General features: G+C 38.0%; 1 protein-coding gene across 4 annotated transcripts in view; it reads left to right on the top strand.

Annotated features, from left to right (window-relative positions):
* The window catches only part of LOC117292537 (von Willebrand factor A domain-containing protein 3A-like), a 36,383-nt gene extending 25,764 nt beyond the window's left edge, over window positions 1–10,619 (top strand). For all 4 annotated transcript variants that reach the window (XM_033774627.1, XM_033774624.1, XM_033774626.1 and 1 more), the window contains 11 exons: window positions 1,751–1,867; window positions 2,780–2,889; window positions 4,313–4,431; window positions 4,896–4,929; window positions 5,617–5,763; window positions 6,614–6,720; window positions 7,793–7,937; window positions 8,365–8,516; window positions 9,241–9,367; window positions 9,895–10,030; window positions 10,425–10,619. In XM_033774627.1, the coding sequence (XP_033630518.1) occupies window positions 1,751–1,867; window positions 2,780–2,889; window positions 4,313–4,431; window positions 4,896–4,929; window positions 5,617–5,763; window positions 6,614–6,720; window positions 7,793–7,937; window positions 8,365–8,516; window positions 9,241–9,367; window positions 9,895–10,030; window positions 10,425–10,489 (1,259 nt within the window). In that variant the 3' untranslated portion in view covers window positions 10,490–10,619. The remainder of the gene's footprint in view (window positions 1–1,750; window positions 1,868–2,779; window positions 2,890–4,312; window positions 4,432–4,895; window positions 4,930–5,616; window positions 5,764–6,613; window positions 6,721–7,792; window positions 7,938–8,364; window positions 8,517–9,240; window positions 9,368–9,894; window positions 10,031–10,424) is intronic.
* The last annotated feature ends 5,807 nt before the right edge of the window (window positions 10,620–16,426 follow it).

Below are 16,426 nucleotides of genomic sequence, written 5' to 3'. Positions count from 1 at the left end.
GCCCTGGAACAGGCTGGTCCTGGAGAGAGCGCAATATAAAATCAACAAATTATTAGTTATTATTATTCACAGTCTAAAGTAGACTGTGATGAAAAGAGTCAGCTGTTTTATCAGAAAGACACCGGACACTATTTGTAATTGTCAAGGACTAGTCTTCTCACTTGACTTTACTTGGTGTATCTCAAAATATGCATAAAATAACAAACCTGTGCAAATTTGAGCTCAATCGGTCCTCGAAGTTGCGAGATATTAATGAAAGAAAAAACACCCTCGTCGCACCATGGTCACACAAAGTCGTGTGCTTTCAGATGCTTGATTTCGAGGCCTCAAATTCTAAATCTGAGGTCTTGAAATCAAATTTGTGGAAAATTACTTCTTTCTTGAAAACTACACTACTTCAGTTACTCTATGTTCAGAGGGAGCCGTTTCTCACAATGTTTTATACTATCAACCTCTCCCCATTACTTGTAATCAAGTAAGGTTTTATTTTGTGTAATTACCAATAGTGTCCACTGCCTTTAAAGTCAAAGCTTACATTTGGTTTTTGGAGCCGTTTGATTGTTTGTATACTTTCGCAAGGTGGTCACGATTTTTGAGATATCACCGAAAAATTGTCATGCAGGAAGAATAATCCCTAATAGGAATACACAATCTGAGAAGCGTTACGTGGTAACAGGCTCTCATCAATATTGTGGGTTTTTGATATTTAATAATGGTACAAAACCCAACAGATTGGATTAATATATTGATATTTAATTGATTTATCATCACATACTGAGCCTTGATTATTTGTTTGTATATTATCACAGAACAGGTTCTCATCAATATTGATATGTTTGTGATATTTAGTAACAGTACGCTACCCAACATATTTGATTAATATACTGATATTTAATTGATATATCATCACATACTGAGCCTTGATTATTATTTGTATATCATCACATAAACTATTTCTGTGACGTCACTCTATTGTTGAAAGTGTAGATTATTTTTCCGAATCTACACTTAACTGTAGATTCGTAAGTGTAGATTCGTAACATAAACTTCAGTTGAGTGTATTTTCATTATAATAGTTCAACTTGAAAATTACTGTCTTACCAAACTGAAAGATAGGATGAAGTGCAAAAAACAGTTGCTAGCTGAATATAATTATGTTATCTTTCATTTCACAATTTTTTTTTTCCAGTTTAGAAAAATTACTTTAGTAACATAATTTATTGTTAGCTGAGCAAACTGAGGTTGTACTCGATAATGTTGCAAGCACTAAAGTGTGACCAACCGTTGTTTGTTAACGTATACGAAATTAGATAGACTAATCAGTGTTGTTACTATTGAGAAACCTTATTCATTGAAACTGTTATATAACCAATGGGGGAAATAGTTTAAGTCAGAGAATAGACTCTAAAGTGTAGATTCGTGAATACAATGTACTCGCCTTCGGCTCGTACATTCTATTCACGAATCTACACTTTGTCGTCCATTCTCAATTTTCAATATACATTTATTTCCACAAAGCATTTCCACAATATTATAGTAATACATACAGGTATATATAAATGACAGAAAAAAAATAAACTGGCGGAAAACGTGTGGAGGCAAGGCCCAAAATAAGCCAGGTAGCTTGTAGCGGCTTGCCTTTCCTTAACAGAACAGGCTCTCATCAATATTGATATGTTTGTGATATTTAGTAATGGAATTCCACTACCCAGCAGATTGATATTGATATTTTATTGATATTCAATCACAGAGTTAGACTCCAACAGGCTTGCTACAGAGAAGGACAAGAAATCAAAGAGACCGACCAGTGCTCATAAAGTCAAACCAGCTAAGCAAGTTTTCTACACTGAGTTTAAGAATGAAGTTGGTAAGTCCCACTGTTCAACCGATAACCTGGGCCCAATTTCATAGAGCTGCTTAAGCGCAAAATTTTACTTAAGCATAAACACCCCTGCTTAGTAAAATCAGATTACCGGCCAAGACTCCACTAATGTGTTATGCTAAGTAAACAACAGCTAAAGCAATGTATATGGCATGAAATTTTTGTCAGTAATATGTGAAAAATAAGCGAGCAATTTCTTTGCTTAAGCAGCTCTACTCGTCCTTACTCGCCCTAACTCAAGATAAGACAAGGCTTTGTGAAATCCACCCCAAGGCCCAATTTCATGGGGCTGCTGAACTGTAAGCGAATTTTGTGCTCAGTGTAGCAGAAAAAAAAAATGCTACGGTTTAAACGTGTTTCACAGGTGAGCAAGAACATTCGGTGGCCAGGCAGTAAAGCATTGAAAGGTTAGCATGCCAGTGTAAGCACAAAATTGGCTGTAAGCAGCTCTATGAAATAAGGCCCAGTTTACTTACTGCTTGGTTATCAAATATTATTATAGCACTCAAGCAGATCCTTGCTTTTTGATTGGAGGATTGTCCATCACGTAATAGCAAATTAACGTTCCATTGCACGCTATGTCATTCACTGTGCAAGTTTTATAACTTTGCCTTTGGCAATTTCATGTTAATAAAGTATTAATGAAAACTGTCTTCATAATTTGTGGTTTGAACTGAGAAAAATTGACTGGAAAGTGAACCAACAACCTCAGTTTAAACGCCCTGGTGCTCTACTAACTGAGCTATCTATATCTAGCACTATGTCGACAGTCTTCCTATTTTGTAAATATTCTTTGATGAAGCTTCTCCAACAATGTTTTCTCAAGAAGGATGAAACTTCTCCAACAATGTTTTTTTCAAGAAGAGACTCTTTATCTGGCATCTTAAATTCCCACAGGGACCGTGTACAAACAATACCCAGACATCCTGAACAAGAAGAAGAGCGTGAGGAAAGCTATAAATCATCCAGTCATCCCAGACAGGGAAGAACTGAAAACGTCTAAAGAGGTATTTTTGCAAAATCCGTGGCCCAGTCAGTCATTCCTCTGTTTCTTTAAAGACACTGGACACCTTGGGTAATTGTCAAAGACCAGCCTTCTCACTTGGTGTATCTCGACATACATGTATGCAAAAAAATAACAAACCCGTGAAAATTAGAACTCAATTGGTCGTCGAAGTTGCGAGATAATAATAAAAGAAAAAACACCCTTGTCACACAAAGTTGTGTGCTTTGCTTGATTTCGGGACCTTAAAAACTTTTTCTGAGGTCTCAAAATCAATTTCTAATATATCAGTGGAAAAATACTTCTTTCTCGAAAACCATGTCACTTCAGAGGGAGCCATTTCTCACAATTGTTTATACTATAAACAGCTCTCCAATGCTCGTTACCAAGTCAGTTTTTATGCTAATAATTATTATGATTAATTACCATTAGTGTCCAGTACCTTTAATCATAATTCATAAATTTTATTCTTTCTGTGTGGAGTAAACCGCTCCAGATTTCCGGCGATATCTCAAAAACTTGACAGCCTATTGAAATGAAATTAGTTTTATTTTATACATCTACCACCATTATATAGGATTAAAACAATCGCACCATTCCATTGCCCAAAGGTATACTTTGCCTTTAATATGTTAACTTTGGATAACGCCAAAGTCCGTCAGAATGGACACTCAAGACGCTTCACAGCGATACTATTTAAAGGCCAAACTTAATTTATTACAGTACAAATGTACAGAAAAGGTATCAGTTGGCAGACGTCTGTCGCGGATGACAATGTCAAGTTTAGATGCATCCATCAAGGACATCTTCCTCTCCTCATCTTGTTGTCAGTTTGTTGGAAAAACTAAACACTAAGGAATCCAAGATCTCTTTGTGTCAATTGACAAAATTGCACCAAATTTATTTATTTTTTTAAATATAAAACATTTTAAAAGATTGTTAGTGTAGATTTTCGCATATGGTTTTACAGTCAGAGGTTACTCCACAACCAATCTTATTGGTCAGCACTTAATGTGAAAGTCATCCATTAAAGGGACACATTGCCTTGGATCGGGCGAGTTGGTCTTTGAAAAGCGTCTGTGACCGTTTGTTAATATGAAATGCATATGGTTAGAATGATGTCTTAAAAGTAGAGGGGCCTAAGTTAAGAGTAAAATATACACCTGATTTGGCACCAAACATATCCTTCTCCTCCCATGTGCCTCGGAATTGGGTGGTTTTCCTTTTACTTTGAGTACTGAAACACGGTCAAAATTTTGAATGGCCGACCGTGTTAGTTCACGACGTATAGGGAAAAACCATGTAATTTCAAAGATATTTGTGTGGATCATTATATTCTTCTTATAAAATATCTTTCTGCCAACTCGCCCGACCCAAGGCAACGTGTTCCTCTAACCAATCAACGCTATTATTAGTTTTTTGTTTAGTGGTTGAAATTGTATGGACTATGCAAGTTACGTCTTGATCTGAACAAGCTTGTATCAGGCCCTGAATGTACCCACGCTAAGCGACACATCAACACACTCAACAAGGCTGTCACTGCTAAGTAAGTTTTTCATCTTTAGGACATGTCACACGAGGCAATTTACAACGAATGAGGTCCAGGCCATCTCTTTTGTCTAAAGTGCAGTTTGTTGCCTCTAAGTTACCTGTAAAATTGCCTCCTGTCAAATCGTCTTTTTATTATTCAGAAATGCCACTTTTCCGGTTTAACCCCAATTTCTGGTTTAATAAGGCAAGCATTCTGCCGACCTAGATTCCGCGCTCGTGGTGCGCCTTCAATGGGTTTGCTCAGTGATTTTGACAAACTTGTGCACTTCCTCGAAGTATGACATCAGATGTTCAGGCTAACCTTTACTCTGCTTTGAATTTCTGTCAATGTTGATCGTTGAGTAACTCCTGGCGCAACTTTTGAACCTACAGGCTTAAGTATCACTTTTTTTCAAAACTACTAAAATAAATCCGAATGTGTTTTTATTATTGTCTTTTGTTGTGCTTTTCTATTCTCAGGTACTGCACCATATTTCCAAGTGTAAACGTAAAGGTAAGAAGTGTCAGAGTGTTTTTAGTTAGATAAAAAATGTTTTATAAACACCTTCTACTATAGGACCATTCAATGTCATCCACTAAGATTTTGAATAAGGGAATAAAAGCAAGAATTGAAGCAAAGATTTTGTCAAATGTTGTCAAACTGGGTGACCAATGTCAAAAAGACACCCAGACACCCCTCTGGCTAACTATATGAATAAAAGAGTAGGCAATGAGGTCTTAATTGGCCAGTTTAAACCAGCAGGGTCGTGGACATGCAATAAAGGACCAAGCCTAAGACATGGTCTTTTATCGCACATCCACGACTGTTTTAAAAACACTTGTAAAAACAAATTGTGAATTTTACTTTCAAATTGAAAGAATGGCAAACTTGTTGATGATACTATACCACAAATTCCTGAGAAATACACAATAATTAAAAGTAAATTGATCGTAGTTGATGTAAATTTGTGCTTGTACTTCCTGTATTTCTTCATTTGTGCTTGTACTTCCTGTATTTCTTCATTTGTGCTTGTACTTCCTGTATTTCTTCATTTGTGCTTGTACTTCCTGTATTTCTTCATTTGTGCTTGCACTTCCTGTATTTCTTCATTTGTGCTTGTACTTCCTGTATTTCTTCATTTGTGCTTGTACTTCCTGTAATTCTTCATTTGTGCTTGTACTTCCTGTATTTCTTCTTCAGGGCTCCGTGAGACATCTTCAGGTTCAGGCGCATGAGCTGCAAGACTATGAAGTGCAGATCGAACTGGTACTCCGTCGCTATCTGCGCAGGCTTCAGTGGCTTCTGGGTACCAGCCGACGGACATTCGGAGTCATGGTCGAGAAAAAGGTCAGTGGGTACAAACAACTGCCTCATCACATCATTGCGAAAACGTTGTATCTCATAAAATAGCATTTACGTTACACGCCAGTTTGAAAGTGTTGAATTTCCGTGAACAATTTTACAGGCTTATTACTCAGGTGGGACTCGAAACCCTAGACCTTCACCATTCTATTAAGTCATTGCAGAACGTGCTACTAAAATATAGGAATCAAACTTCCTCTCAGTACCAAGCAATTTCAGTGGTCTAGATAAGTGTGCAATAACTAAGCAATATTATTATTATAGTCACAGCCTATTTCTATACCATCCGCCCAGGTAATAGTTAATAAGCAGGACAGTTCTTTTCAGAACTGAGACGTCTCCTGAACACCCTAACAATCTACTCCGCGGTAGTAGAATTAAGCAAGACAGTTCTCTAAGAACAAACTCTACCTGGCAAGTAGATACACACATAGGGTAATAATGTTGGAAGCGCTTTGAGACACCCCGTGAAAAAGCGCTATATAAAAACCTTGTATTATTACCGCAAACCAAATATATATTGATACCTCACCATACAATGCCTCGAATCCTATATTATTATTATTATATGGCCCCAACCAGGGTCCAATTTCATAGAGCAGCTTAAGCACAAGCTAAGCACAACAAAGTTATGCTTACTGAAATAAGGTTACCAGCTGAACCTCCATGCCACATGTACATGCTGTGACTGGTATCCTGCTCATTTCTGCTTAGCAAACAACTGTTAAGTAATATTCCTGCTTAAGCAGCTCTATGAAGTTGGGCCAAAAATTAGTACATTAAAATGAATGATGCAATTTTGTTTGACCTTTGACCTGGCTGAATGTTGATTCAGGTGGTGGTACTGGTAGACACTTCGGGATCAATGGTGTCTCACATGGAGGAATTGAAACGAGAGATGGTTGCCCTCATCTGGGATCAGTTCCAGCGGGAAAACATCAGGTTAGTTCCATAGAGTTCTATATAAGAACTAGAGGGTGCACTGGTGATGCTGCTTTCACAAACGCGACGGGACTGCAAGGAGACACCCGCCATTCTGTATGCGCGTTGAATATGAAGTACACGTTGGAATTTGCGCGATGCTGTTTTGTCAACTGACAAACTGGCCACACAAACACACGCTGTGTGATGCTGTTTTATCAATTTAGAAAATGGCCCCATGCGTGCATCCTCTAGTTCTTATATAACTCTAAGGGTTAGTTCATAGCAAAGCGCCCTCTATCAGTGAAAACCAAGGGGAGACTTTCATTGGACGATAGGTGGCAGCAAATGTTGCTCTGATTTTACAAAAATGAGACTTGACTATGGCCGTTTCTGAAACGGCAACTTCAGCTACAGCTGTGGCTAGATCAACGCGTCTGCCAGTGTTAAAGATTAGGCTGATGCTTGCAATCTAACCGTAGCTGTAGCCGAAGTCGCCAGTTCGGACAAGGCCTATATATACATGATTTGTTTCACCCCATTTCTCAAATATTACATACAAATTATCAACAAGTCATGGCAGTCAAGCACAATGGACTCAAGCTCTGGCTCTGTTGTTTCTGATTTTATTATTAATTTTTATTTAAAGCCATTGGACCCTTTCGGTAAACAGTGTTGTCCAAGGCCCACACTTTGTGTACCACAACTTCTATATCAAATAACAAACCTGTGGAAATTTAGGCTCAATCGGTCATCGGAGTCGGGAGAGAACAACGGAAAAACCCACCTTTGTTTCCGCGCGTTTCGCCGTGTCATGACATGTGTTTAAAATAAATCCGTAATTCTCGTTAACGAGAATTTATATTGTTTTGCTGTTTTCTCAAAAAGTAAAGCATTTCATGGAATAATATTTCAAGAGAAGTCTTTCACCATTGCCTTCTGTAAACCCTGTAAGTTATTTGTAAATCTGTGAACTTTTATTTTTTTTTTCTGAACCGAAAGGGTCCAATGGCTTTAACCGGGGTCATACAGACTAATGGTTTTTATGTTAGTTTTTATTGAATCCGACTTTTCAATAATGCGTTTTTTATAGTTTCAACTTGATCCGTTTCTCTGGTGACATTGAGCCATGGCGGAATGGCATCGTGGAACCGACAGAAGTCAACTGCCACGACGCTGTCAGATGGATCTCAACTTTCGCCCCTGTTGGAAATACGTGTACCCTGGAAGCCCTACAGGTATGTATCCTGTGACCCATGATCCCACCTTGTGACACTAGACCTTATCCTGTGACCCATGACCCCTGTTACCATCGAACCCATGACCCCACCTTGTGAGTTGACCCTATACCCTTTGACCCATGACCCGTCCAATGACCTTGCTGTTTTATGGATCTCATCATTTTCCCTTTAGGAACACTACCCTGGAAGCCATTCAGGTGTGTTACCCAATTCTCTGGCCTGTGACCCTCAACCCTACCTTTGACCCGTGACCCTGTATAAAACATTTGTCAACCCCAATCATAACCCCATATTATAACCACATAAAAATTGCCCTTTGTGAGATCTCAGACTTTGTCCTAAAAGTCAGCACTTCAACATTTAGAATTTTTTAATGTCACCTTGTCAGCGATTTCAGTTTTCATATTTGGATTCCTCTCACCAGCGAGCATTCCAAGACAAAGATGTGGAGGCAATCTACTTACTCACCGACGGCAAGCCAGACAGCAGTACGTCTAGAGTCCTGCGAGAGGTGGCTCAGGTCAACACCATACGCGGAGTCAAGATCCACACCATCTCATTCAACTGTGAAGACGAGTAAGTCATGATCGTGCTGTAGTAGGTTTTTTTATTTTTATGAGAGATCCCCAACACCACAAGGCCAGACAGCCACTTCAAGGTGAGGGTTTCAGTTGACTGATCTGCTGTTGATTTCACCAAACTCTTCCTAACTTATGATTAATCTTGCGAGTTAGGACGAGTTAAGTTCTGTAACTGTAGACATTAGGACACATTGAGCCCATCCTACGTTAGGATGAGTTACTCGTCCTAATTTGAGATATGACTAATCCTAGAGTTTCGTGAAATCGTGTCAACCCAAATCAACTGTCACCAGTGGCCTGCTGCCGCCTCCTCCTGGGGCTGAAACAGGGTTACCCCTTCACAGTCAGTAAGGATGTAGGCATGGGTATCATCCACTAGGAGCTTGGCTGCTAGAGCAGAATGTACTTCCTTCCCAACTTTTTTTACAAAGCACTTATAGTTAAGTGCCATGCTCAAGGGCAGAAGGGTCTTGATCGGGATTCGAGCTCACACTCTGCTGCTGACAACACCAGAAACTAGTGAAACTGAATTACTCCTTTTTACTATTGAATGCTGATTCAAAGAAACATTCATTTTCAAACTAAATTGAATGACCTGAGTATTAAACTGAATGGATTTTTGTTGAAATTGGCCTGGAAAACCAATATCAAACCTTTTCAAAGACCATACTTTTTCAAAAAAGCTTATTACTTGTTTCTTGTTTGTTTTGAAATTGCAGGACAGCCAATATTTTCTTGCGGCAGTTAGCAGCTATGTGCCGTGGTCGTTACCATCGCTGCTATGCTGGAATGGATGGTGATTTGATGGCGCACAGGCTACTGGAAGAGGGATTTAAAAACACAGAGGTTAGTATTCATATTTACTTTTTTTTCACAGGTTTGTTATTTTATGCTTATGTTGAGATACACCAACTGTGAAGGCTAGTCTTCTGACACTGCCTTTAATAATGATAATAATAATAATAATAACCCGTTTTTATATAGCGCTTTTCACGCCCGAGGGGTGTCTGAAAACACTTCGGACATTATTTCTCCTGGTCACTGGGTCTTAAATCATTCCTTAAACCATCACAGCTCCCTGGGGAGTATACAGCCTGTGCGCATTGTGCGCAATGTTTGCGCTACTCGGCTAAACCAATCACAAGAACCATCTCTGCCCTCACAGGTGCTTTGTGCTTTGTGTGGTCTGAATTTGTATTAACTCTATTGTGATTGTTTTTGTAAGGGCACTCCCTAACACAAGCAGCGCTTACTTGGCTGCGCCCCCAATTCCTAAAATTCCTGTACAACTTTGTTTATGTTGTAATTATACTGATTGAGGAATTTGTAACAAATGTGGTTAAATGAATGACCTATGACCTTTGCCCCATCAGCATCCTATGTTGCCGACCTTTGACAGTGATGACCTGAGGCAGTTAGTGGCCGAGATTGAGCAAGCTAGACACTTCTTGTCCCAGTCACGGTCCTTCAGACAGCTCTTTGGTACCACAACAAAACCACACGAGAAAAGTAAGTTTATCTCTTGTTTTTTTATTTTGGTAGGCAGTGTTTTGAGTTGCTCACCTATTTACCTTATGATTGTTCTTTTATTTTACTTTTTAATCCTATTGCTTAGAAACATGATGAATGCAGTGCTATATAAGTGTTGTATATTATAATGGAATTATCCAGTCATATAAGTTTACTGGCCTGACACTAAAACCACTGACCTCTGACCTTCGGTCCAGTGTAAAATTCAAGTCCTGAAAGATATATATATTAGTTAATTAAACAAAATAATGATGAATTAATTGTCACGATCACAACTCTTTTTTGTTTCTGTTCATCAGCCAAGATAAACAATTTAAAAAATAGGCCATGTAACAGTAAACATTATTGTGTTTTTTGGGGGTTTTTTTTTCAGGTAAAACCAGTCGACAGATGCCACCAAACCACATCAAGCCAATGCTGCCAGCGGGAACCAGTTAAAGTATCAAGCCAATGCTGCGAACTAACTCAGCCGGCCATTTTGTAGAGTACAAAATTCAACTCTACAAAATGGCCGACCGGGTTAGTTCACGACGTATAAGGAAAACCACGCAATTTCAAGGCATATTTGTATGGATCATTATATTCTACTTTTCAAACATCTTTCTAATCATATGCATTTTATTACAAACGGTTTCAAATGCTTTTCTTAGTCCAACTCGCCCGATCCAAGGCAGAGTGTACTTTAAGAGTAGCAAGTCAATGCTGCCTGTGTGAACCAGTTTTGTTAGCTTGCAGACCTTGCAATCACAAGGTTGGGGCCATTGAATCTACAACCCCATAACAAAAATATTAACAACATAGGGAGATTGCCAACATAGGGCGGTGCAGTTGTAAAAGTGCCAGAGGTAGATTTCACAAAGAGTTAGGACTCGTCTTATCTCGAGTTAGGACGAGTAACTAGTCTTAACTAAAGGATTAATCTGAAGGTCCGCATGCTACAGTGCAGGGTTGGGACTCGTCCTAAGTCCTAAGATTAGTCTCAAGTTAGGAAGAGTTTTGTGAAATCGACGGCAGCACGTTGTTCCGGAGGTGGTTGGTAAAAAATCTCGCTCTAGGCACTCTTTCTTGTTCAACCCCAAGCGGTTTACTCCTTGAGGTTTTGTCCACTTTCATAGAGACTCTAAACTTGAAAATGAGTGAATCACAAAACTAAATTTCAGTTTTTAACCCCTCATCCTAAAGGAACATTACAGGAAAAATTTGTCTAAAATCACATACTGTAACACAGTCTAATGATGATCATTAGTAGAAAACATCCCTTGAAATATTTCTGTCTGTAATGTGATGTTTGATGAGAAATAAATAAAACTAATTTCTGTCTGAGGCTCAGTGAGGTTTTTATCGGTATCATGCAAAATGTATAATCGTTTTTTCACTATTTTCTCGTGACTCAGATGGCCAAGCAACTTTTTTGTTAGCAAAAGTCAATTCTGTAATGTTCCTTTAATAATAATATATTCAGGTGTTTGTCCTGCAGACAGTTTAAGATTTCTTGCAGAACATTTTTGGGCAAATCTCTGAATACACATTTCCTAATGCTTTTACTAAAATGTCACACTCAGAATTTGCAAATGTTTATTTGAGTCTTTTTTTAAACAACTGAACTTAGTGTCTAAAAATACTAGTCAATGCTGCTTTTCAGTATTGTAAATCTCGGAGGCTGAAATGAAGTATTATTTCGAAATAAAATTTGTGTTTTTGAACAGTGTTTTTGTACAAGGTTGTATGTTATAGTACTACTAAAAAGTTAGGCATTTAATTATTGAAGTATGTAAATTTGTACGGCTTAGTTTTTCATGTTTGTTTACAGAGATGAGTATGCTGTGTCAATGTTTTTTGTTAATCTAGGTGCAATACATTGTAAATAGTTTTATCTCAGCTAGAACTTGTAAAAATTTGCATTATGTACTTTGAAGGATCTTACAATAATTTGGCAGTGTAAATATTGGAATGAATGGCTGTGTTTTGGCAAATGGAAGTATAAAAAAAACATGAATATTTTGCCGCTTTGAATTAAAGATTTAAGTGTGGTGCAGTGGGTGTCCGCTTGTACTTGCAGCATGCAGAAAAGGGTACCAGACTACCATAAAGGCAAATTGGTTTTTGGAACAGTTTGATTGTTTTTATCCTATACAAATGTTGACGTATTAAATTAATCCAACCTGTAAAAAGTTTGTAGCCTTTTTGAGATATCTTCTGCGGTTAAGTTTATGCAGCAAGAATACCCATAATTGGAAAACACAATTTGAGAAGTTCAAATTCCGCAAGAACAATCTCCTGCATGAAATGTTTTTTTATTCCCTCACTTTCTCAAACCACATTTCTTAGAAGGGCATCGTTTCTCAAGTGTTATACTTTATCAACAGCTGCAGTGCTTCTTACCAAATAAGATTTTATTGTTATTAATTTGGGGGTAGTCACCAAATGATACCCCCGCCTCCCCCCCCCCCCCCCCCCCTTTAAAGCCTTGTAGATTTGTAGGAGTCAAAGATAAATATCCATTCTTTATGTGACCAAACATGTATATGTACAAAAAAAATAAACCTGTGAAAAGGGTAAAAAACGAAAAACCTCTTAAGTTTTCATTTTTCCACACATCGGGTTTTGGACTTGCGAGATTATTGTTTTGTGTCTTAAAAACTATAGCATTTCAAGCCAAAATATTTCAAGGGAAATTGTCTTCCCTGGTCATCTTTATATGGCAATTATGTGAAATATGTGAACATTTATATTTTCAATGTTATTTTCAATACATTTTGAATACCCTTGCATATGATGTCACAGGACCCTAACAGCACCCTTATTTGGGTCAACGAAGACCAATTATTGGCTGAAAAACTGTTGTGTGCTGCAAGTTTTCAATGTTTTACCTTAGTGATGGTCCATCAATGGCAACCTTACAGACACTGGACACTATTGGTAATTGTCAAAGACCAGTCTTCTCACTTGGTGTATCTCAACATATGCATAAAATAACAAACCTGTGGAAATTGGTTGTCGAATTTGCGAGATAATAATGAAAGGAAAAAAACACCCTTGTCACACAAAGTTGTGTGCTTTCATATGCTTGATTTCGAGACCTCAAGTTCTAATTATGAGGTCTCAAAATCAAATTCATGGAAAATTACTCCTCGAAAACTATGTTACTTCAGAGGGAGCTGTTTCTCACAACGTTTTATACCATCAACCTCTCACCATTACTCGTAATCAAGAAAGGTTTTATGCTAATAATTATTTTGAGTAATTACCAATAATGTCCACTACCTTTAACTAATTAAGTAAGTAAGAAAGATAAGCTCATGCTATTAACATAGGCCCTATTGGAGATTCTTTGATTAAAACTTCTGATACATTTAGAGCTTTAACCAGTGTATATTTGTTCGTATTTTTAAATTTACTTTAGCTTGCAGGGAATGATGCTTCCATTACATTTCAAGACAATTATTTCCATTCAAACAGATAATCAAAATAACAATAACAAAGAACAGTATTGAGGAGAATTGTGGAAGTGGGGGCATAACCAGAAAAGCCTAAGCTTGTGGTAGGAATGCATCAACAAGTATTTCCAAGTACCTAAAGCATGATTTACCTGCTCAGAAATGCTCCTCTAGGCTGAATTTTTTTTCTTCATTTTTTAAATCATGTCAGTCAAAAAATTAAGTGAAATATTTTATCTTAATTGGGCCTATACTTAGTTTTACATCTGCATAATAATTTTTCCCCCTGAGAAAATCGGTAAGAAAATAATCTTTAAAGGGAAAGTACACGTTTGGTAGACCAGTCTTCTCACTAGGTGTATCCCATCATAACCATAAAATAACAAACCTGTGAAAATTTTGGCTCAATTGGTCATTGAAGTTCTGAGAAAATGGTGAAAGAAAAAAACACCCTTGTTGGACGAATTTGTGTGCTTTCAGATAATAATAAAAGACTTCTGGCTAGAAGTCTTTTATTAATCAAGTGAGAAATTACCTCTTTCTCAAAAACTACGTTACTTCAGAGAGGGAGTCGTTTGCCATGTTTTACACTATCAACAGCTCTCCAATTCCTGTTACCTCCAATTCCTGTTACCAAGTAAGTTTTTATGTTAATAATTTGATTTTAGTTATTACCAAACGTGTACCTTCCCTTTAAAGGCAGGGTATATTATGTTTTGTTTGTATACAAACTTACTTGGTAACTGATGAAGAATAAGTTCTAATTACTTTAAATTCATTTTGTCAATAACAAAATAATGTTTCAACCCTGATGAAGAAAGTTCTATTTACTCTAAAGTTATTTGCATCTGTCAACTCGCAGATTCTTTCTACCTCTCCGTACTCGCATCGAGCGGGGAATTAAATGGAATAATTAATTGTGGGCAAGTTGGTGGCGCTATACACCAGGAACACGGATAACAACAACAATTGTAAACACACACACGACGACTACCCGTGTACTATGCACCACACCTCTCCCACACCTGCATGCCGTGTGTACGCGTTGTAAACAGCAGTGCAGTTCCACTTGTCGTTAAAGACGCGAGGGCTCGAATCGGAGCCTCCAATATTCTCTCTTCAAACTGGCATATGGACTGGATTGAATACAAGATATTTCGAGAGTTTTAAGGAGCAGCGGTGTGCTACACGGATTAACTCAACTGACACGCTGTCTTTCAGGGGAAAATTCCACACCAGGGATCAAAATTAACAAAAAATGTCTGCGAAAAGTTCCTCCAGCAGCCTGGGCGAGGACGCCCCTGCGAAGGGCTTTGCTCGGCGGGGTGCCGTACGCCAGAAAGTTATTCACGAAGTGCGGAGCCACAAGTTTATCCCTCGGTTTTTCAAGCAGCCGACATTCTGCAGCCATTGCAAGGATTTCATATGGTGAGTATTTGAATGTGATAATTTTTATCCAAATTAATTTTGCCCAATAGTTTTCGGGTTGAAAGGTTGTTGGTTTTGTTGACAATATGCAGGCAATTGTTGCTGGTACTGGTAATGGTAGTACTGTAGGCCTACTGGTAGTGGTATGTCCTATTACATTTATAATCAATTTGGAAACTAGAGCTGTTAATAGTATTTGGTCAAGGTCGGTCGTACCATGGTCGTACACACAAGGTAGAAATTAAATGAAGCTGCATGGTGGTAATCCTAGCAATCCAAACGTAGATGAAGTGCTGTAGACCCTGTAAATTTTGAATTATCTTTCGTACTAAATAAAGGTAAATTTCACTATTAAAAGAAATGAGTACAGCGCCCAAGTTACTGTAGAACATTAGATCCAGTAACTGGGGCGCTGTACTCTCTTGTTTCGAAATTTGTCAGTATCGGTCGTACTAGCGCCCCAGGAAGCTACTAATGGGTCTAACGTGAAACAAACATTTTCTATGACTGTCACACAAACTATTCCCCGAAGTAACAAAAATACCCAACGAATTACCTTAAAAAAACGGCCTACTGATAATGACCAATAAATATAAAAAAAGGAGTACAGCGCCCCAGTTACTGGGTCTAGTAGAACATGAGGTTCGTTCCGCTATATCGGTGGAGAAGATAGCGGAACGAACCTCAATAGTGGGTAAAGAGTATTAGTTTTAGTTTTTACCCATACACCGATATGTGTTCATACTCAGTACTTTCCCGAGTCCTGTGAAAAAATATCACATGCATATTACTCGGGTGGGATTCGAACCCACAACCCTTGCAATTCTAGAGCAGCAGTGTCTTACCAACTAGACTACCGAGGTTGCCCAGTAGCTAGAGGCAGTTTGAATCCAGTTCGAAACATGATTCGAACTGCCTCTAGCTACCGGGCACCCTCAGTTGTCTAGGTAGTTGGTAAGACACTGCTCTAGTGTTGCAAGGGTCATGGGTTCGAATTCTCATAGTTCTAGGAGTAGGTTGGTAGGTACATTGTATAGACCCGATAACTACTTGGGCTCTGTACTAATTATTTTAAATGTTGACATTTGCATAATTTTCAATTGTATCAATAACAAAAAACATAATCGAATAAAGATGTTTTTTGTTAAAAACTACTGGAAATCCAATATCCTTTTTAAATTCTTTAAATACCCCCGTCATAAGAATACAATTTCATATTGTATACAAATTAACAAAAACCAAATGGTTCATATTGTAGGTATATAGCTGTAACCGACATGATCTTTGTATTACTAATGACCTAAAACTTTATTGGGGTAATAGATACCATTTTCAGTTAATTTAGACTTATCATGGTTATTGTTTTATTATTGGTTTGTTTGTTTGTTTGTTTGTTCGTTTGAATGATCTTCCCATCAAGGGAACTCGGCAAACTTCCACAAAGGGATATTTAACACTAAGCTGGCAACAGCCAATCTCTCTCAATACAAACATTGGTTTAATATCTATT

Source organism: Asterias rubens, chromosome 7, assembly GCF_902459465.1.
Source record: "Asterias rubens chromosome 7, eAstRub1.3, whole genome shotgun sequence".
NCBI classification, from domain to species: domain Eukaryota; kingdom Metazoa; phylum Echinodermata; class Asteroidea; order Forcipulatida; family Asteriidae; genus Asterias; species Asterias rubens.
The sequence above is the reverse complement of the archived record's forward strand: the minus strand, read 5'-3'. Positions and strand labels throughout refer to the sequence as shown.